The 21367-nt window shown below is 49.6% G+C and overlaps 1 protein-coding gene across 2 annotated transcripts in view; it reads right to left on the bottom strand.

Annotated features, from left to right (window-relative positions):
- Positions 1 to 311: 311 nt before the first annotated feature.
- Positions 312 to 21367, bottom strand: part of LOC139255976 (immunoglobulin superfamily member 3-like) — a 120978-nt gene continuing 99922 nt past the window's right edge. The window contains exons 4-8 of one of the 2 annotated variants that reach the window (XM_070874060.1): positions 20391 to 20510; positions 20163 to 20236; positions 10721 to 10762; positions 10576 to 10618; positions 312 to 1156 (exon numbers count right to left, since the gene is read on the bottom strand). In XM_070874060.1, the coding sequence (XP_070730161.1) occupies positions 1146 to 1156; positions 10576 to 10618; positions 10721 to 10762; positions 20163 to 20236; positions 20391 to 20510 (290 nt within the window). In that variant the 3' untranslated portion in view covers positions 312 to 1145. The remainder of the gene's footprint in view (positions 1157 to 10575; positions 10619 to 10720; positions 10763 to 20162; positions 20237 to 20390; positions 20511 to 21367) is intronic. The other variant, XM_070874058.1, reaches the window with a different exon arrangement.

Here is a 21367-nt window from a genome sequence, read left to right as displayed (position 1 = left end):
AGGGAGGGAGGGAGGGGGGAGAGATGAGGGAGGGAGGGAGGGGGGAGAGATGAGGGAGGGAGGGAGGGGGGAGAGATGAGGGAGAGATGAGGGGGGAGAGATGAGGGAGGGAGGGAGGGGGGAGAGATGAGGGAGGGAGGGAGGGGGGAGAGATGAGGGAGGGAGGGGGGAGAGATGAGGGAGGGGGGAGAGATGAGGGAGGGAGGGAGGGGGAGGGGGAGAGATGAGGGAGGGAGGGGGAGGGGGAGAGATGAGGGAGGGAGGGGGAGGGGGAGAGATGAGGGAGTGAGGGGGAGAGATGAGGGAGGGGGAGAGATGAGGGAGGGAGGGGAAGAGATGAGGGGGAGAGATGAGGGAGGGAGAGATGAGGGGGGAGAGAGGAGCGAGGGAGGGACAGGGACGAGGCAGGGGGACGAGGGAGGGAGGGAGACGAGGGAGGGAGACGAGGGAGGGAGGGAGAGAGTAGAGAGGGAGGGGGAGAGTAGCGAGGGAGGGAGGGGGAGAGTAGCGAGGGAGGGAGGGAAGGGGGGAGAGTAGCGAGGGAGGGGGAGAGTAGCGAGGGGGGGAGAGTAGCGAGGGAGGGGGAGCAGCGAGGGAGGGTGGGGAAAGAGGGAGGGTGGGGAGAGAGGGAGGGTGGGAGAGGAGCGAGGGAGGGAGGGGGAGAGGAGCGAAGGAGTGAGTGGGAGATGAGGGAGGGATGGATGGGGAACAGTGAGCTGTTCCAAGACTTTCAGATGGGTGGGAGGGGAGACAATGGTTTAACTTGAAAATCCGTCACCTGCATGTTATTCAAGGTGCCAGGATATTTAAATTATGAAAAGTTAAGGAAGCTTTGATTGTTTCCTTTGCAAAACAGAAAACTTCAGCTTGATCTGTTGAACTTTATAAGATTCTGAAGGAATGTGCCAAAGCAAATTGTTCAAATACCAGGAGAAACAAGTTAGGAAGACAGGAGTAACTTGGGCAGAATAAATGGGTCCAGGAGATAATCTGTTGAGAAAAGGGATTGAGGTATCTGGTGAGTAGGTGGGGAGCAGGTTTGTTGGGTCTGATAACCTTTCCTGCTCAAAATGTCCATCGTATGTTCGTCCTCCCAGAATAGCATCTTATGGCAGGACTTCTTCTGTGGGTCAGCTGTCAGCTGTTTATTTATTGCCTGTTTGAACAAAATTAAAAACAAAGCAGTTATCTGAAGTAATCTAGTGCAAAATGTGACAATAAAAGACAATTTCAGACACTGTCTGAGTTTATCCCGGGCGTATCTGAGCCATACAGACTGGGAAGGCCTCAGGGTTGAGTGAATCAGAAATATATGTCACAGAAGGAGGCCATTCGACCCAGTGTGTCTGTGCCGGCTGACAAAGAGCTATCCAGCCTTATCCCATTGTCCAGCTCTCGGTCCGTAGCCTTGTTAGCCCTCCCCATAGGTTACACTTCAAGAGCATATCCAAGTACTTTTGAACTGTGACGAGGGTTTCTGCCTCTACCACCCTTTCAGGCAGTGAGTTCCAGAGTTCCCCCAACCCTCTGGGGAAAAAAGTTTTCAACTCCCCTCTAATCCTTCTACCAATGACTTTAAATCTATGCCCTCTGTTATTGACCCCTCTGCTAGGAGAAATAGGTCCTTCCTTTCCACTCGATCTCGGCCCCTCATAATTTTATACACCTCAATCACGTCTCCCCTCAGCCACCTCTGAGCTCTCCTCAGATAACAACCGCAGCCTATCCAATCTTTCCTCATAACTAAAATTCTCCATTCCTGGCAAAATTCTGGTAAATCTCCTCTGTACCCTCTCTGGTGCAATCACATTTTTCCTGTAATGCAGTGAGCAGAACTGTCCGCAGAACTGTGGCCGAACAAGTGTTTTATACAGTTCTAGCATAATCTCCCTGCTCTTATATTCTATGCCTCGGCTAATAAGGGCAAGTATCCCGTTTGCCTTCTGAACCACTTTATCAGGAATAAGAACAGGAGCAGGAGTAGGCCATATGGCCCCTCGAGCCTGCTCTGCCATTTAATACGATCGTGGCTGATCCGATCATGGACACAGCTCCACTTCCCTGCCCGCCCCCCATAACCCTTTATTCCATTATCGGTTAAGAAACTGTCTATCTCTGTCTTAAATTTATTCAATATCCCAGCTTCCGCAGCTCTCTGATGGGTGGGGGTAGGTCGAAGGTCAGGGGGTGGGGGAGAGTGGTGGAGGAGGGGGGAGGGTCGGGGGTCAGGGGGGTGGGGGAGGGTCACGGGGTAGAGGAGGGTCGGGGGTCAGGGGGGTGGGGGAGGGTCAGGGGTCTGGGGGATGGGGGAAGGTCAGGGGTCTGGGGGGTGGGGGAGGGTCTGGGGGATGGGGGCGGGCCGGGGGGGGTGGGGGAGGGTCGGGGGTGGAGGAGGGTCGGTGGGTCGGGTCAGGGGTGGGGGAGGGTCGGGGGGGTGGGAGTGGGCCGGGGGTCTGGGGAAGATCGGGGGGGGAGGGTCGGGGGTGGGTGGGTGGGTGGGGGGGAGGGTTGGGGGTGGAGGAGGGTCGGGGGCGGGCCGGGGGTCTGGGGGGTGGGGAAGGTCCGGGGTGGGGGAGGGTCTGGGGGATGGGGGCGGTCTGGGGGGGTGGGGGGAGGGTCGGGGGTGGAGGAGGGTCGGTAGTCGGGTCAGGGGTGGGGGAGGGTCGGGGGGGGGGTGGGGGCGGGCCGGGGGTCTGGGGAAGATCGGGGGGGAGGATCGGGGGTGGGTGGGTCGGGGGTCTGGGGGGAGGGGTGGAGGAAGGTTGGGGGTGGGGGAGGGTCGGGGGGTGGGGGCGGGCCGGGGGTCTGGGGGGTGGGGAAGGTCCGGGGTGGGGGAGGGTCGGGGGTCGGGGGGGTAGGGAAGGTCGGGGGGAGGGTCGGGAGGTGGGGAGGGGTCAGGGGCGGGGGTGGCTCGGTCGGGGGTCAGGGGTGGCTGGGTCGGGGGTCGGGGGTGGGAATGGCTGGGTCAGGGGTGGGGAGGTGGGTCCTGCTGTTACCTTCCTGCTACCTTCAGGGATCTGCAGACATACACTCCAAGGTCCCTCTGTCCCTCTACACCTCTCAGTGTCCTACCATTTATTGTGTATTCCCTTGCCTTGTTAGCCATCCTCAAATGGAATACCTGATATTTCTCTGGGGTGATTTCCATTTGCCACCTTTCTCCCACTTGTCTGAAGCTTTCTTCTTCACTGTCAACCACACGGTCAATTTTATATCATCTTCAAACTACATTGGAATATAAATCATTGACGCATACTACAAAAAGCAAGGGCCCCAGTACTGAGCCCTGTGGAACCCCATTGGAAACAGCCTTCCAGTCACAAATACACCCGTTGGCCATTACCCTTTGCTTCCTGCCACTGAGACAATTTTGGATCCAACTTGCCACTTCCCCTTGGATCCTCTGGGCTTTTACTTTCCTGACCAGTTTGCCATGTGGGATCTTGTCAAAGGCCTTGCTAAAAATCCATGCAGACAAGCACTACTCTCATCAAACATCCTCGTTACCTCCTCAAAAAACTCAATCAAGTAAGTCAGACACGACCTTCCCTTAACAAATCCATGCTGATTATCCTTGGTTAATCCATGCCTTTTTAAATGATGATTAATTAATATTGTCCCTCAGAACTTTTGCCAACAATTTCCCCACCACCGTGGTTAGGCTGACTGGGCTGTAATTACTTGGTCTATCCCTTTCTCCCTTTTTAAACAACGGTACAACATTAGCAGTCCTCCAGTACCACACATGTAGCCTGAGAGGATTGAAAAATGATGGTCAGAGCCTCCGCTATTTCCTTCCTTGCTTCTCTTAACAGCCTGGGATGCATTTCATCCAGGCCTGGCAATTTATCCACTTTCAAAGATGCTAAACCCCCTTATATCTCCTGTCTCACTATATTTATCTCATCTAATATATTACACTCCTCCTCCTTAACTACAATGTCTGCATCATCCCTCTCTTTTGTGAGGACAGATGCAACGTATTCATCAAGACCCATACCCATGTCTTCCACCTCCACACACAGGTTACCTTTATGGTCTCTAATAGACCCTACTCTTTTTTTCGTTATCCTCTTGCTCTTTATGTATTTATAAAACATCTTTGGGTTTTCCGCGATTTTACTTGCCAATATTTTTTCAAACCCTCTCTTTGCTTTCTGAATTCCCTTTTTAATGTCACCTCTGCACTTTCTAACTCTCGGTATCCAATATAAGCTTCCCTTTTTTGCCTTATCCCACCCTGTATCTCCCTTGACATCTGGGGAGCTCTAGATGTGGGAGTCCCACCCTTTTTCTTTGAGAGAACATATTTGCTCTGAACCACCACTATCTCCTCCTTGAATGCCTCCCACTGCCCCAACACTGATTTACCTTTGTCGCTGTTTCCACTCCACTTTTGCTAAGTCACATCTCAGCTTATTAAAATTGGCCTTTCCCCAACTGAGAACTTTTACTCTTGGTTTATCTTTCTCCTTTCCATAACTACACTAAATCTAACTGAATTATGATCACTATCACCAAAATGCTCCCCCATTGATACCCCTTCCACCTCTCCAGCATCATTCCCTAAAACTAAGGCCAGAACCGCCTCTCTCTTGTTGGGTTTGCTGTGTGTTGGCTATAAATGTTCTCGATTGCATTTTGTGAATTCTGTGCTCTCTATACCTTTTACACTGATGCTATCCCAGTTCATGTTAGGGTAGTTGAAATCCCCTACTATTACTGCCTATTGTTTTTGCACTTCTCAGAAATGTGGCCATATTTGTTCTCCTGTCCCCTCTGACTGTTTGGGGGCCTATAATACACTCCCAGCAGTGTAATTGGCTCTTTTTTGATCTTCAGTTGAACCCATATGGACTTATTTGATGATCTTTCTAATGTATCATCCCTCCTCACAGTTGTAATTGTTTCTTTAACCAATATTGGGACCCCCCCTCCTTTTTATCTCCCTCTCTATCACGTCTGAAAACCCTGTAACCAGGAATGTTATGCTGCCAGTCCTGCCCTTTCAGCCATGTTTCAGTAATAATGATCTGTGTTGTCTCCAACAGTGGCAGTTGAGGAGCCATGGGCTGGAGAGGGATAAAATCTGGTCACATTGCCACTCCTGATCACCATCAGGGACTGCTGCTGGAACTGTTTCCCTCCTCAACTCTCATTTTAAGATTATGCCGTCTTGTTCTTAATTCTCCCATCAGAGAAAATAGTTTCTCTCAATCTACCCCATCAAATCTGTCATTTTGTAACTGCAATGTAACACCACTGTATTACTGTATGCACTCAACTGAGATGCACACCTTGACCACAAGGGGTGAACTTGTGGGAGACACTCCTTACCTGATCACACAGGTATATAAAGGGAGGTCACACACAGGGTCATCACTTCTGGAGTACTGAATAAAGAGTTCAGGTCACGTAGTAGCCTTGTCCCTGGAATGTGCCTCGTGTGGTTTCATGCAGTGGAGTAAGGACTTTACATTGGCGACGAGAAACGGGAACTCACGACCCACGAGAATGGCCACCGGTAACACAGATGAACGGTACTATGTTGGGGAAGACTGGGACGATTTTGTTGAGAGGCTTCAGCAGAGTTTTGTGACGAAAGACTGGCTGGGGGATGCAGCGGCCGACAAGCGTCGGGCTCATCTCTTGACCAGCTGTGGACCAAAGACTTATGCGCTCATGAAGGACTTCCTGGCACCTGAGAAGCCGTCGGACAAAACCTTTGAGGAGCTTAGCAAGTTGATTGGGGAGCACCTCAAGCTGGTGAGCAGCATACACATGGCTCGACACAGATTCTACACATTGTGAAGGGCAGAGCATACCGGACTTTGTAGTGGACCTCTGGCGTTTGACCAGCCTCTGTAAGTTCACAGATGCCTGCAGTGGGGAGATGCTAAGGGTCTTCTTTATTGAAGGTATCGGTCATGTGAGAATCTTTCACAAGTTAATTGAGACCAAGGACTTGACCTTGAAGCGGCGGCGTTGTTGGCTCAGACTTTCATGGCGGGGGAGGAAGAGACGAAAATGATTTACGCGCGCAATTCTGTCTCCAACACGGCGATGGATCAGGGCGTCAACGTCCTCCATGCTACTCAGAGCCCCGCAGGCAGGCAGGGGCAGTCCGACACTCCCCAGGCAGCAATAGACCCCAGAGTAGGACCTCAACAAAGACAATGGCAGGCTGAACGGACGTTCACGCCATCACAGTGGACAATGTGGCCCGGGATGGAGCCATTGACACCCACTAATAGGGTACTTAAGAGCAGTCAAAGGGACAGTCAGCGCGGAATCACTGGCCACAGCCCTTTCGTCCCCAACAATGGAAACTTTAACTTGTGTTGGAGGTGTGGGGGAAAACACTCAGCCAGATCTTGCAGGTTCCAACAGTTCGTTTGCAGAAACTGCAACCTCAGTGGCCATTTAGCCCGTCTGTGCAGAAAGCCTGCAACCAGACTGATATTTGAGGCAGATGGACCAAAAGAGGGTTCTGTGAGGCAGGATGACTTTTGGGGCAAACCGATGGATGCCGAGGTTCAGCGGGTCCATGCGGTGAATATTCACATTTCATACACCAAAACGCCACCAATGATGATGAGGGTTTTGTTGAACAGCATCCCGGTACACATGGAGCTGGACACGGGGGCCAGCCAGTCACTCATTAGCGTTCAGCAATTCGCGAAATTATGGCCACGCAAAGCCAGCAGACCCAAATTACAACTCATCGAGACGCAATTAAGGACGTAAACCAAAGAAATCATTCCGGTGCTAGGCAGTGCAATGTTGGCTGTCACACACAATGGCTCGGTGAACCGGCTGCCGCTCTGGATTGTCCCGGGAAATGGGCCCGCATTGTTGGGAGGAGCTGGTTAGCCGAGATGAACTGGAAATGGGGGGATGTTCACGCAATGTCATCCGTGGTCCTCATAAGTCCTACAACAATTCAAGTCACTGTTCCAACCTGGCGTCGGGACATTCAAAGGCACCAAAGTAGTGATACACATCACCCCAAACGCCAGGCCAGTGCACCACAAAGCCAGAGCGGTGCCGTATGTGATGCGGGAGAAAATTGAGAGCGAATTGGACCAGCTGTTGAGAGAGGGCATCGTCTCGCCTGTTGAATTCAGCGACTGGGCGAGCCCCATTGTCCCCGTTCTGAAAGCAGATGGTTCTGTCAGGATCTGTGGCGACTACAAGGCCACCATCAATCGGGTGTCCCTACAAGACCAATACCCGCTCCCAAGAGCGGAGGACCTCTTCGCCACGCTGGCAGGCAGCAAGCTGTTCACCAAGTTGGACCTCAATCAGCCTATATGACCCAGGAACTGGCCGACGAATCTGAACTGCTGATCACCATCACCACGCACAAGGGACTGTTTGCGTATAACAGGTGCCCGTTTGGCATTCGATCAGCGGCCGCGATCTTTCAACGCAACATGGAAAGCCTGCTTAAATCAATTCCTGGCACGATTGTATTCCAGGACGACATCCTCATCACGGGTCGAGACACCGAGGAACACCTCCACAACCTGGAGGAGGTGCTACGCCGACTGGACCGGGTAGGCCTGCGACTCAAGAAATCTAAATGCATGTTTTTAGCTCCCGAGGTTGAGTTTCTGAGCAGGAGGGTTGCTGCAGATGGGATTTGGCCCACCGAATCCAAAACAGAGGCGATTCGACGAGCACCCAGGCCCTGCAACACATCGGAGCTGCGTTCATGCCTGGGACTGTTGAACTATTTCGGGAACTTTCTGCCGAACTTGAGCACGTTGTTGGAGCCGCTACACGTGCTCCTGCGTAAGGGCTGCAATTGGTTTTGGGGGGACTGTCAGGAATGTGCTTTCGATCGAGCGCGAAACCTACTGTGTTCTAACAAGCTGTTGACCCTGTATGACCCCTGTAAAAGTTTAGTTCTGACTTGTGATGCTTCGTCCTATGGGGTTGGGTGCGTGTTGCAGCAGGGTAATGCTGAGAGTCAGCTACAACCTGTGGCTTATGCCTCCAGGTCGCTCTCTCAAGCAGAAAGCGGGTATGGGATGGTTGAGAAGGAAGTGCTCGCATGTGTCTATGGTGTAAAGAAATGCATCAGTACCTCTTTGGTAGAAAGTTTGAATTGGAAATGGACCATAAGCCACTCACATCCCTGTTGTCAGACAGCAAGCCTGTCAATGCCAACGCATCAGCTCACATACAGCGATGGGCTCTCACGCTGGCTACCTATGACTACTCCATCCGGCACCGGCCTGGCACTGAAAATTGCGCTGACGCGCTCATCAGGCTTCCACTGGCCACCACTGAGGGGGCAGCTGAGCAAAGCGCTGAGATGGTCATGGCTGTCGATGCTTTCAGCAGTGCAGGCTCCCCCATCACAGCCCGCCAGATCAAAATCTGGACAAAGAGGGATCCCCTCCTATCCCTGATTAAGAAATGTGTCCTGACTGGGGATTGGGCGCCCGTTCCACAGGCGGATGGATGAGCTTTCTGTCCAAGCTGACTGCCTACTATGGGGCAGCCGGGTAGTTATGCCCCAGAAGGGCAGGGAGGCGTTCATCAGGGAACTCCACAGAGAGCACCCAGGCATTGTGATGATGAAGGCCATTGCCCGGTCACACGTTTGGTGGCCTGAAATTGACTCAGACCTGCAACACTGTGTTTGAAGGTGCACGACATGTTCCCAGCTGGGTAATGCCCCCAGGGAGGCCCCACTCAGCCAGTGGCCCTGGCCCACCAAGCTATGGTCACGCATTCACGTTGACTACACGGGCCCGTTCATGGGTAAGATGTTCCTTATCGTTGTAGATGCGTACTCGAAATAGATCGACTGCATCATCCTGAATTCATGCACATCATCCACCACCGTGGAAAGCCTACGTGCGATCTTCGCAACCCATGGCTTGCCAGACTCCTGGTTAGTGACAATGGCCCGTGTTTCACAAGTTATGAATTCCGGCAGTTTATGTCAGGCAATGGCATCAACGATTTCAGGACTGCATCATTGAAGCCAGCCTCCAATGGCCAGGCGGAACGTGCGGTCTAAATCGTTAAGCAAGGTATGCTCAGGATTCAAGGACCCTCCCTACAATGCCACCTATCGCGCCTCCTGCTGGCCTATAGATCCCGCCCGCACTCGCTCACGGTGGTCCCGCCCGCGGAGTTACTAAAGAAACGGACACTCCAAACTCGGTTGTCCCTCATCCACCCAGTCCTGACTGACATAGTTGAGGGCAAGCGCAAGTCACAAAACGAGTACCATGACCGTAATTCGAGGGGGAGATGTATAGAAATAAATGATCCTGTATTCGTCCTCAATCACGCAATGGGACCCAAATGGCTCGAGGGTACTGTAATAGACAAAGAAGGGAATAGAGTCAACTCAACAATGGCCAGATATGCCGAAAGCATCTGGACCAAGTAAAGAAAAGGTTCAGCAATGACACGCAGGAAGCTGAAGAAGACCATGAGATGGAGCTCACACTACCGCCAGTGAATGTGCAACAAAAACAATCAGAAGAATGCACAGTCCCTGAGGTCAGCCCGGACAGGCCGGAATCACCACAGGGGACAGACACTCACGTCAGTGTTCAACAACCAGAGCCCCAACTGCAGCGCTCCACGAGGGAGCGTAGACCACCTGAAAGACTGAACCTATGATCCCAATAAGACTTTGGGGGTGGGGGGAAGGTGATGTCATGTTTGTAACTACAATGTAACACCACTGTATTACTGTATGCACTCAACTGAGATGCACACCTTGACCACAAGGGGTGAACTTGTGGGAGACACTCCTTACCTGATCACTCAGGTATATAAAGGGAGGTCCCACACAGGGTCATCAATTCTGGAGGACTAAATAAAGAGTTCAGGTCACGTAGTGGCCTTGTCCCTGGAAGGTGCCCCGTGTGGTTTCATGCAGTAGAGTAAGGACTTTACAGAATCCCTTTAACATTTTAACACCTCGATTAGATCACCCCTCGACCTTCGAAACTGAAGGCAATACAATCCAATTGATGCAATCATTTAACCCTTTCAGTCCCTGTATCATTCTGAGGTTGAAAAATTGATCAGCGGGAGATGTGTTTATCTCTGAAATAACAGTGACAAGTAATGACTGGTTATCGGAGTGTAAGTGGCCGGCTAGTATGTAGCTTTTCCTTGATTATTATGGTCTATTTTCCCAGAATTAATGTGACATAGCTCTTGTTGGAAAAATCAGGCCCAATAACTTGCTTAACCCTCGACACCAATGGAAAATGTTGAATCAGAAAATGAAGTGTGCTGGCTACTTTTAACCTGGTTACAATACTCAGTGTGAACAAAGGAGAGGATTTGTGTGTGTGCGGCTGTGGGTGTTAATGATTTAGTGAAAGCTGTTCATCACCACACAACATTCAATCCATCACCGTACTGGGCTACTGATGGCCCGTTACCACACTGGGCCCATTGCTCTCGGTCTATTCCAGGCAGTGTTGCTGCTATGGATCCATTTTAGGTTTCCCACAGTTTCGCCATTTATACAAAAAGTGACCGATATCACACGCTTTGCCTCTACCCTTGTCAAGTGTGAGAGAAACATACCTTTAAGCTCACTGTATATGGACTGATCCGGTTGCTGTAATGCCTAACAGGGAACAGAGCAATGATAGAATCAGCAATCTAGTAACACGTGCCCAATGAAGGGTTATTTGGAATGTATTAACGTTCTGAATTTGGAGTTTCTTACCATGTACGTGGCATTTGGATCCTCCAGACGATCTCCGGAGTTCTACAACAAAATACAAATGATAGTTACATTGTCCAATACATTGCTGATGCTGGTTTAAGAATTCTCTGGGATGACGGCGTTGTTATTCAGTAATCTACACATTTTCCTTAAATGTATAACCAAAAAAAGTCCGATCCAATCAGTCTTGTACAGTGCGTGGAGAGAAGCATGAAGTAAAGGATATCCCCAACTTGATAAAAATGCCGTCCAGCCACTGAGAACGTGCCATAAGGAAACAGGCTGATGAAAGAGAGAGTGTTCTGGGGCCTGCAGATAAACACAGTCACAGAGGGAGCAAAGCACAGTCTGAGAGCTGATTTCCTTTCCCAGTCTTTGAGTTTCACAACTCAGGACACGATAGGACAAGTGGAGAAAGAGGTTTGAAATGTGTCAGAGAGGTGGATGTGAAAGATTGGACCAGGAAACTTGGCAGTCACTTCATTGTTTGGGTGAACAAACACTCAATATTTCCCAAACATTGCGAGACATGGGGTTAGGGAAGGTGTTGGTAACGAGTATAACCAGCCGACAAGAAAGCTTACAGTTTATTTCTCCAAAGACCAAAAGGTGTTGACTTTGTAATCTATAAACGGAGGCCTGCATTATAACAAACTGGGAGCAGCATGAACGAGCTCCAAGCAACACCATGTCACGTAGGAGTCAATAATGTGAATGGAATTCAGAGACTAGAAGAGTGTTTATCAGCAAGGTTGTGAAGGCAAGTTTTAAAGGGTTCTGAAATGATTTTAAACAAGCGATCACAGACCAATCAACTCAATGTGGAGTCAGAAACAGGCACAGCAAATGGAAAATGGGAGTGCAGGTGACCTGGCTGACACTTCCATTATTCCCAGACAAGACCAGATTTACTGCTGGTCCCATACCTCCGACTACATCCTATAACTACAGGGTGAATACCACAAACCAGATTTGTCCTGATTTACTGCTGGTCCCATACCTCCGACTACATCCTATAACTACAGGGTAAATACCACAAACCAGGTTTGTCCTGATTTACTGCTGGTCCCATACCTCCGACTACATCCTATAACTACAGGGTGAATACCACAAACCAGATTTGTCCTGATTTACTGCTGGTCCCATACCTCCGACTACATCCTATAACTACAGGGTGAATACCACAAACCAGGTTTGTCCTGATTTACTGCTGGTCCCATACCTACGACTACATCCTATAACTACAGGGTGAATACCACAAACCAGATTTGTCCTGCCAAGGGTGAAATTTGTAACAGTTCTGGAGAACCAACTGCTTTGTAAAAAATTGCAGATCCAAAGATATTCAATCGAACAAGCTCCATGTGAACCCATCGAGCCTGATTACTCAGTTGTGATGGCATACACACACTCATAGTTGTGTCCTGAATGGCACCTGGTTTGGGTGTCTGCACCTATTTGGTCACCCCCGGCCCCCCCGAATGTTTGTGGTGGAGGAGTGGCGAGAGATTGTGGCCACACGGACCAGCCCACACTGCGATATGTGCATGTATTAGGTCGGTGCAGCAGAGCAGGTCTCCAGTCGTCCTGGTTAACTCTTGCCACTGGATAAAGGCCTAGCTCTGTTAAGCCCGTGTGGTGGCTGATGTGCAACGGGCACCACACGTTAAACAAATCCACGCACTGACATTTTCCACCCCTTCAGTTGAAGTTCAGGACTGGAACATCGGGTCCTTCATTGAAACACCTGTGGACCCATGTGGAAACATAGAAACATAGAAAATAGGTGCAAGAGTAGGCCATTCGGCCCTTCGAGCCTGTACCACCATTCAATAAGATCATGGCTGAACATTCCCTCAGTAACCCTTTCCTGCTTTCTCTCCATACCCCTTGATCCCTTTAGCTGTAAGGGCCATATTTAACTCCCTCTTGAATATATCCAATGAACTGGCATCAACAAAACTCTGCGGTAGGGAATTCCACAGCTTAACAACTCTCTGAGTGAAGAAGTTTCTCCTTATCTCAGTCCTAAATGGCCTACCCCTTATCCTAAGACTGTGTCCCTTGATTCTGGACTTCCCCATCATCGGGAACATTCTTCCCGCATCTAACCTGTCCAGTCCCGTCAGAATCTTGTAAGTTTCTATGAGATCCCCTCTCATCCTTCTAAATTCCAGTGTATAAAGGCCCAGTTGATCCAGTCTCTCCTCATATGTCAGTCTCGCCATCCCTGGAATCAGTCTGGTGAACCTTTGCTGCACTCCCTCAATAGCAAGAACGTCCTTCCTCAGATTAGGAGACCAAAACTGAACACAATATTCCAGGTGAGGCATCACCAAGGCCCTGTACAACTGCAGTAAGACTTCCCTGCTCTATAAATCAAATCCCCTAGCTATGAAGGCCAACATACCATTTGCCTTCTTCACCACCTGCTGAACCTGTATGCCAACTTTCAATGACTGATGAACCATGACACCCAGGTCTCGTTGCACCTCCCCCTTTCCTAATCTGCCACCATTCAGATAATATTCTGCCTTCGTGTTTTTGCCCCCAAAGTGGATAACCTCACATTTATCCACATTATACTGCATCTGCCATGCATTTGCCCACTCACCTAACCTGTCTAAATCACCCTGCAGCCTCTTAGCCTCCCCTCCACAGCTCACATCGCCACCCAGCTTAATGTCATCTGCAAACTTGGAGATATTACACTCAATTCCTTCATCTAAATCATTACTGTATATTGTAAATAGCTGTGGTCCCAGCACTGAGCCCTGCGGCACTCCACTAGTCACTGCCTGCCATTCTGAAAAGGACCCGTTTATCCCAACTCTGCTTCCTGTCTTCCAACCAGTTCTCTATCCACGTCAGTACATTACCCCCAATACCATGTACTTTAATTTTGCACACCAATCTCTCGTGTGGGACCTCTTTCAAAACCCTTTGAAAGTCCAAATACACCACAGCCACTGGTTCTCCCTTGTCCACTCTACTAGTTGCATCCTCAAAAAATTCCAGAAGATTTGTCAATCCTCATTCTCATTCTCATTCTCATTGTCAAGTCATCCTCATTCGAGAGAGCGCCTGTGATTTGATTTGGACTCAGTTGCCAACCATCGGTGCTTTGCAGGGGCAGACAATGTTTTGGGGTTTTGGGGTCCCAGTCAGCGTGTTAGTGTATCAGAACAAAAATCGTCACAGTCAGGCCCCATAGTGCCCCCCAGTCCTGCTCTCTCCTCTCAGCACTCTCTCAGTGCTAATGGCCAGGATATCTGTCTCAGTGCTAATGGCCAGGATATCTGTCTCAGTGTGGGCAGATACTCACATTCTGATGAAAGGCAGCAGTGCAGGCCATTAGTGATGCATCTGTCCAGTGCATTCATTGGCAAACACAGGGAGAAGCGGGGGAGGGGGGAATAAATGGTCAGGGAAACAAAATGGATAGCGAGAGCAGGCAGGAAAATGGATGTCAAGGAGAGATGAGAGAATGGATGGCAGTGGAAGAGGGAGAAAAGAATGGGAGGCTGTTAGAGGGAGGGGACAATGGACAGCAGCAGGAAGTTGAGGGAAATGGATAGCAGTGTCGGGAGGGAGGGCGTGGATGGTAGTGGGAAGGACAGTAGCAGGAATGAATGGCAGAATGCATGGCAGTGAAGCAGGAGTAAGTGCCTGGCATGGAAAGGTGGGATGACGTGATTGGCTGTGGCAGTGGGAAGACAGAGAAGATTGAAGCGAATCCCAAAGAGTAGATCCCATGCGGCAGAAAGATTTATTACCAATGGGCGGACACGGGAATTAGGTGCTCGACAGGCCAGAGCCAGGAGAATGGAGTCATGAGGTGGAGGATTGTAGAGTTGGGATTGGACGATGGGAATTCAGCAGATTTGCTGATCAAAGGCCTGACAAGCTACTGCCCACTAAGCTATCACTCGTTCAAACTTGGAGTTTGTGTCCACGCGTCTCATCAGCTGCCAGTGTGTGATAAGTAGAATGGGGGCAGAAGCAAAAGATAGAAAGAAGAAAAGTAAAAGTGGAGGGCAGAGAAACCCAAGGCAAAAAACAAAAAGGGCCACATTGCAGCAAAATTCCAAAGGGGCAAAGTGTGTTGGAAAGAAACATAGAAACATAGAAAATAGGTGCAGGTGCAGGCCATTTAGACCTTCGAGCCTGCACCGCCATTCAATGAGTTCATGGCTGAACATGCAACTTCAGTACCCCATTCTTGCTCTCTCACCATACCCCTTGATCCGCCTAGTAGAAAGGACTACATCTAACTCCTGAAAGCTCTGTGCCTCAATTCGAGGAGTATTCGTAATAAGGTGGACGAATTAACTGCGCAGATAGCAGTTAACGGGTATGATGTAATTGGCATCACGGAGACATGGCTCCAGGGTGACCAAGGCTGGGAACTCAACGTCCAGGGGTATTCAACATTCACGAAGGATTGACAGAAAGGAAAAGGAGGCAGGGTGGCATTGCTGGTTAAAGAGGAAATTAATGCAATAGTAAGAAAGGACATTAGCTTGGATGATGTGGAATCAGTATGGGTGGAGCTGCGGAATACCAAAGGGCAGAAAACACGAGTGGGAGTTGTGTACAGACCACCAAACAGTAGTTGTGAGGTTGGGGACGGCATCAAACAAGAAATAAGGGATGCATGCAACAAAGGTACAGCAGTTATCATGGGTGACTTTAATCTACATATTGATTGGGCTAACCAAACTGGAAGCAATGCGGTGGAGGAGGATTTCCTGGAGTGTATTAGGAATGGTTTTCCAGACCAATATGTCGAGGGAGCTGGCCATCCTAGACTGGGTGATGTGTAATGAGAAAGGACTAATTAGCAATCTTGTTGTGCGAGGCCCCTTGGGGAAGAGTGACCATAACATGGTAGAATTCTTTATTAGGATGGAGAGTGACACAGTTAATTCAGAAACTAGGAACCTGAACTTAAGGAAAAGTAACTTCGATGGTATGAGAGGTGAATTGGCTAGAATAGACTGGCAAATGATACTTAAAGGATTGACGGTGGATAGGCAATGGCAAACATTTAAAGATCACATGGATGAACTTCAGCAATTGTACATCCCTGTCTGGAGTAAAAATAAAACGGGGAAGGTAGCTCAACCGTGGCTAACAAGGGAAATTAAGGAAAGTGTTAAATCCAAGGAAGAGGCATATAAATTGGCCAGAAAAAGCAGCAAACCTGAGGATTGGGAGAAATTTAGAATTCAGCAGAGGAGGACAAAGGGTTTAATTAAGAGGGGGAAGAGAGAATACGAGAAGAAGCTTGCCGGGAACATAAAAACTGACTGCAAAAGCTTCTATCGATATGTGAAGAGAAAAAGATTAGTGAAGAAAAATGTAGATCCCTTGCAGTCTGATTCAGGTGAATTTATAATGGGGAACAAAGAAATGGCAGATCAATTGAACAAATACTTTAGTTCTGTCTTCACTAAGGAAGACACAAATAACCTTCCGAAAGTACTAGGGGACCGAGGGTCTAGTGAGAAGGAGGCATTGAAGGATATCCTTATTAGGCGGGAAATTGTGTTCGGGAAATTGATGGGATTGAAGGCTGATAAATCCCCGGGGCCTGATAGTCTGCATCCCAGAGTCTTTAAGGAAGTGGCCCTAGAAATAGTGGATGCATTGGTGATCATTTTCCAACAGTCTATCGACTCGGGATCAGTTCCTATGGATTGGAGGGTATCTAATGTAACACCAGTTTTTAAAAAAGGAGGGAGAGAGAAAACGGGTAATTATAGACCGGTTAGCCTGACATCAGAAGTGGGGAAAATGTTGGAATCAATCATTAATGATGAAATAGCAGCACATTTGGAAAGCAGTGACAGGATCCCCCAGAACTGGTACCAATGTCCCAGGAATTTGAATCCCTCCCTCTTGCACCACTCCTCAAGCCACGTATTCATCTGAGCTATCCTGCGATTCCTACTCTGACTATCACGTGGCACTGGTAGCAATCCTGAGATTACTACTTTTGAGGTCCTACTTTTTAATTTCGCTCCTAGCTCCCTAAATTCGTCTCGTAGGACCTCATCCTGTTTTTTTACCTATATCGTTGGTACCTATATGCACCACGACAACTGGCTGTTCACTCTCCCTTTTCAGAATGTCCTGCAGCTGCTCTGAGACATCCTTGACCCTTGCACCAGGGAGGCAACATACCATCCTGGAGTCTTGGTTGCGGCCGCAGAAACGCCTATCTATTCCCCTGCAATCGAATCCCCTATCACTATCGCTCTCCCACTCTTTTTCCTGCCCTCCTGTGCAGCAGAGCCACCCACAGTGCCATGATTTTGGCTGCTGCTGCCCTCCCCTGATGAGTCATCCCCCTCAACAGTACCTATAGCGGTGTATCTGTTTTGCAGGGGGATGACCGCAGGGGACCCCTGCACTACCTTCCTTGCACTGCTCTTCCTGTTGGTCACCCATCCCCTATCTGGCTGAGTACCCTTTACCTGCGGTAAGACCAACTCGCTACACGTGCTATTCACATCATTCTCAGCATCGTGGATGCTCCAGAGTGAATCCACCCACAGCTACAGTGCCACAATGCGGTCCGTCAGGAGCTGGAGGCGGATACACTTCCCGCACACGTAGTCGTCAGGGACACCGGAAGTGTCCCTGACTTCCCACATAGTACAGGAGGAGCATAACACGTGTCCCAGCTCTCCTGCCATGACTTAACCCTTAGATTAACTTAATTTGGCAACAGCAATGCTAAATGTTACTTACTGATAAAGAAAGAAAAAGAAAAACTATTTACCAATCACTTACCCCCTTGGCTGTGACGTCACCTTTCGATTTCTTTCTACTTCTTTTTGCCTGCCTGCTGCACCTGCCCCGACTCCTCGACACTCGAACTCCCGAGCCTCCCGACTCCTCGACACTCGAACTCCCGAGCCTCCCGACTCCTCGACACTCGAACTCCCGAGCCTCCCGACTCCTCGACACTCGAACTCCCGAGCCTCCCGACTCCTCGACACTCGAACTCCCGAGCCTCCCGACTCCTCGACACTCGAACTCCCGAGCCTCCCGACTCCTCGACACTCGAACTCCCGAGCCTCCCGACTCCTCGACACTCGAACTCCCGAGCCTCCCGACTCCTCGACACTCGAACTCCCGAGCCTCCCGACTCCTCGACACTCGAACTCCAGAGCCTCCCGACTCCTCGACACTCGAACTCCCGAGCCTCCCGACTCCTCGACACTCGAACTCCCGAGCCTCCCGACTCCTCGACACTCGAACTCCCGAGCCTCCCGACTCCTCGACACTCGAACTCCCGAGCCTCCCGACTCCTCGACACTCGAACTCCCGAGCCTCCCGACTCCTCGACACTCGAACTCCCGAGCCTCCCGACTCCTCGACACTCGAACTCCAGAGCCTCCCGACTCCTCGACACTCGAACTCCCGAGCCTCCCGACTCCTCGACACTCGAACTCCCGAGCCTCCCGACTCCTCGGCCTTTTGTAGACCATCTCGATCTCCCCGCTCCGCCTCCTCGAACTCCCGAGCCTCCCGACTCTTGGGCCTTTTGTAGGCCACCTCGATCTCCCCACTCCATGTCCTCGAACTCCCGAGCCTCCCGACTCCTGTGCCTTTTGTAGGCTGCCTCGATGGGATTGAAGGCCGATAAATCCCCTGGGCCTGATAGTCTGCATCCCAGAGTCTTTAAGGAAGTACCCGAGAAATAGTGAATGCATTGGTGATCATTTTCCAACAGTCTATCGACTCTGGATCAGTTCCTATGGACTGGAGGATAGCTAATGTAACACCACTTTTTAAAAAGGGAGGGAGAGAGAAAGCGGGTAATTATAGACCGGTTAGCCTGACATCAGTGGTGGGGAAAATGTTGGAATCAATTATTAAGGATGAAATAGCAGCGCATTTGGAAAGCAGCAAGAGGATCGGTCCAAGTCAGCATGGATTTATGAAAGGGAAATCATGCTTGACAAATCTTCTGGAATTTTTTGAGGATGTAACTAGTAGAGTGGATAAAGGAGAACCAGTGAATGTGGTGTATTTGGACTTTCAAAAGGCTTTTGACAAGGTCCCACACAAGAGATTGGTGTGCAAAATCAAAGCACATGGTATTGGGGGTAATGCACTGTAGAGAACTGGTTGGCAGACAGGAAGCAGAGAGTCGGGAGAAACGGGTCCTTTTCAGAATGACAGGCAGTGACTAGTGGAGTGCCGCAGGGCTCAGTGCTGGGACCCCAGCTCTTTAAAATATACATCAATGATTTGGATGAGGGAATTGAGTGTGATATCTCCAAGTTTGCAGATGACTGGGTGGTGGTGTGAGCTGTGAGGGGGACACTAAGAGGCTGCAGGGTGACTTCGACACATTAGGTGAGTGGGCAAATGCATTACAAATGCAGTATAATGTGGATAAATGTGAGGTTATCCACTTTGGGGGCAATAAGGTGAAGACAGAATATTATCTGAATGGTGGCAGATTCGGAAAAGGGGAGGTGCAACGAGACAGGTTCATCAGTCATTGAAAGTTGGAATGCAGGTACAGCAGGCGGTGAAGAAGGCAAATGGTATGTTGGCCTTCATAGCTAGGGTATTTGAGTATCGGAGCAGGGAGGTCTTACTGCAGTTGTACAGGGCCTTAGTGAGGCCTCACCTGGAATATTATGTTCAATTTTGGTCTCCTAATCTGAGGAAGGACGTTCTCACTATTGAGGGAGTGCTGCGAAAGTTCACCAGACTGATTCCCGGGATGGCCGGACTGACATATGAGGAGAGACTGGATCAACTGGGCCTTTATACATTGGAGTTTAAAAGGATGAGAGGGGATCCCATAGAAACATACAAGATTCTGACGGGACTCGACAGGTTAGATGCGGGTAGATTGTTCCCGATGTTGGGGAAGTCCAGAACCAGGGGACACAGTCTTAGGATAAGAGGTAGGTCATTTAGGATTGCGATGAGGAGAAACTTCTTCACTCAGAGAGTTGTTAACCTGTGGAATTCCCTGCCGCAGAGAGTTGTTGATGTCAGTTCATTGGATATATTCAAGAGGGAGTTAGATATGGCCCTTACGGCTAAGGGGATCAAGGGGTATGGAGAGAAAGCAGGAAAAGGGTACAGAGGGAATGATCAGCCATGATCTTATTGAATGGTGGTGCAGGCTCGAAGGGCCAAATGGCCTACTCCTGCACCTATTTTCTATGTTCCGATGTTTCGAAGTGTCTCAGAGTCCAGCTGTATCAAAATACATTTGCGCAGGACAAGGACATTCATCTTAACTGCCAATATTCAGATGGTCTACAGGGCCACGAGGGAAAATAATGCAGAAATAACTGGTAACAGTGGTGTCGAAAGACACAAACACACCATCAGATCTGTCACATCACACAGATCCTTCTCGTTACAGAAAGCAACATTCTCGAAAACCAACGGAACTCACCTGTGTGTCTCCTGCAGAAAAAACATTTTCATAATCAGCAGTTGTGTTCTGATCAGCAGCAGTTCCCGATGGTGCTGTAAAATAAAGGATAAAATATCACCAACATCAACTACAATGATATTAATCATATCTTGCTGCCGACAGTAATATTTTATATATTATCAAAACAAATATCTTATTAACTATACACAGCAATCGAGACAAACTGAATTATTTAGTCACACATACCGGACTGTTTTTTTCCAAAAAGTGTGTGTCTGATGAGTAAAATGCCTCCAGTAACAACAGTGACTCCCAGCACAGCACCCAGAATGATCCAGACCAGGCTTGACTTCACAACTTTTGTTTCTGTGAAAGGAAATCACATGTTTAAGGCAGAAGCCCCGGGGAAGACATCAGATTCTCGTCAGTCAGTGAAGTGTGAAATGGTACCACTGGGAAAATCAAATCCCGGTGGAATTCAGATAGAGCGGGGCACCCGACATGATGGAAAGTTGGAGGGATAATGTTAGTTTAAACATAGAGCAGCTTGATTTATCTGTAATGTGGGCTGTCAGTCAGTCCTAGTATCACACACTGACTACTTGCTGTGCTATCGAGCTGGCTTGGCAAAAGGACGCAGAACTGTTGGTCAATGTAGAAAAGCTCCACTGATGGAGGGAAAGTGACGAGCAGAGTCCCAGTGGGTGCCCTTCTGTCTTCTTCTGAGGCGATCCCTTGTATCGAGGATGACTTGCTTCCACACCAAAAAGGGATGAGTTCACAGGTGTTTCAATGAAGGACCTAGTATTCCAGATCCCGAACTACCTATTGAAAGGTGGAAGATGCCTGTGCGTGGATTTTTTTAATGTGTAGTGGCCATTGCACACCAGCCACCACACGGGCTTGACAGAGCTAGGTCTTGGTCCAGTGGTAAGGATTAACCAAGACAACTGGAGACCAGCTATGTTGCACGGACCTTGTGCGCACATGTATCGCAGTGTGGGCTGGCACATGCTGGCCCTGGGCCCTCGCCTCTTCTAGTCCCCGAACTCGCGCCTCTCCTGGGCCCCCATCATGTCAAAGAAACATAGAAACATAGAAAATAGATGCAGGAGTAGGCCATTCAGCTCTTCGAACCTGCAATTCAATAAGATCATGGCTGATCATTCCCTCAGTACACCTTTCCTGCTTTCTCTCCATTCCCCTTGATCCCCTTAGCCGTA

The sequence above is a fragment of the Pristiophorus japonicus genome, unplaced genomic scaffold (assembly GCF_044704955.1).
Source record: "Pristiophorus japonicus isolate sPriJap1 unplaced genomic scaffold, sPriJap1.hap1 HAP1_SCAFFOLD_660, whole genome shotgun sequence".
Lineage (NCBI taxonomy): Eukaryota > Metazoa > Chordata > Chondrichthyes > Pristiophoridae > Pristiophorus > Pristiophorus japonicus.
This window is presented reverse-complemented; position numbering and strand designations above follow the sequence as displayed.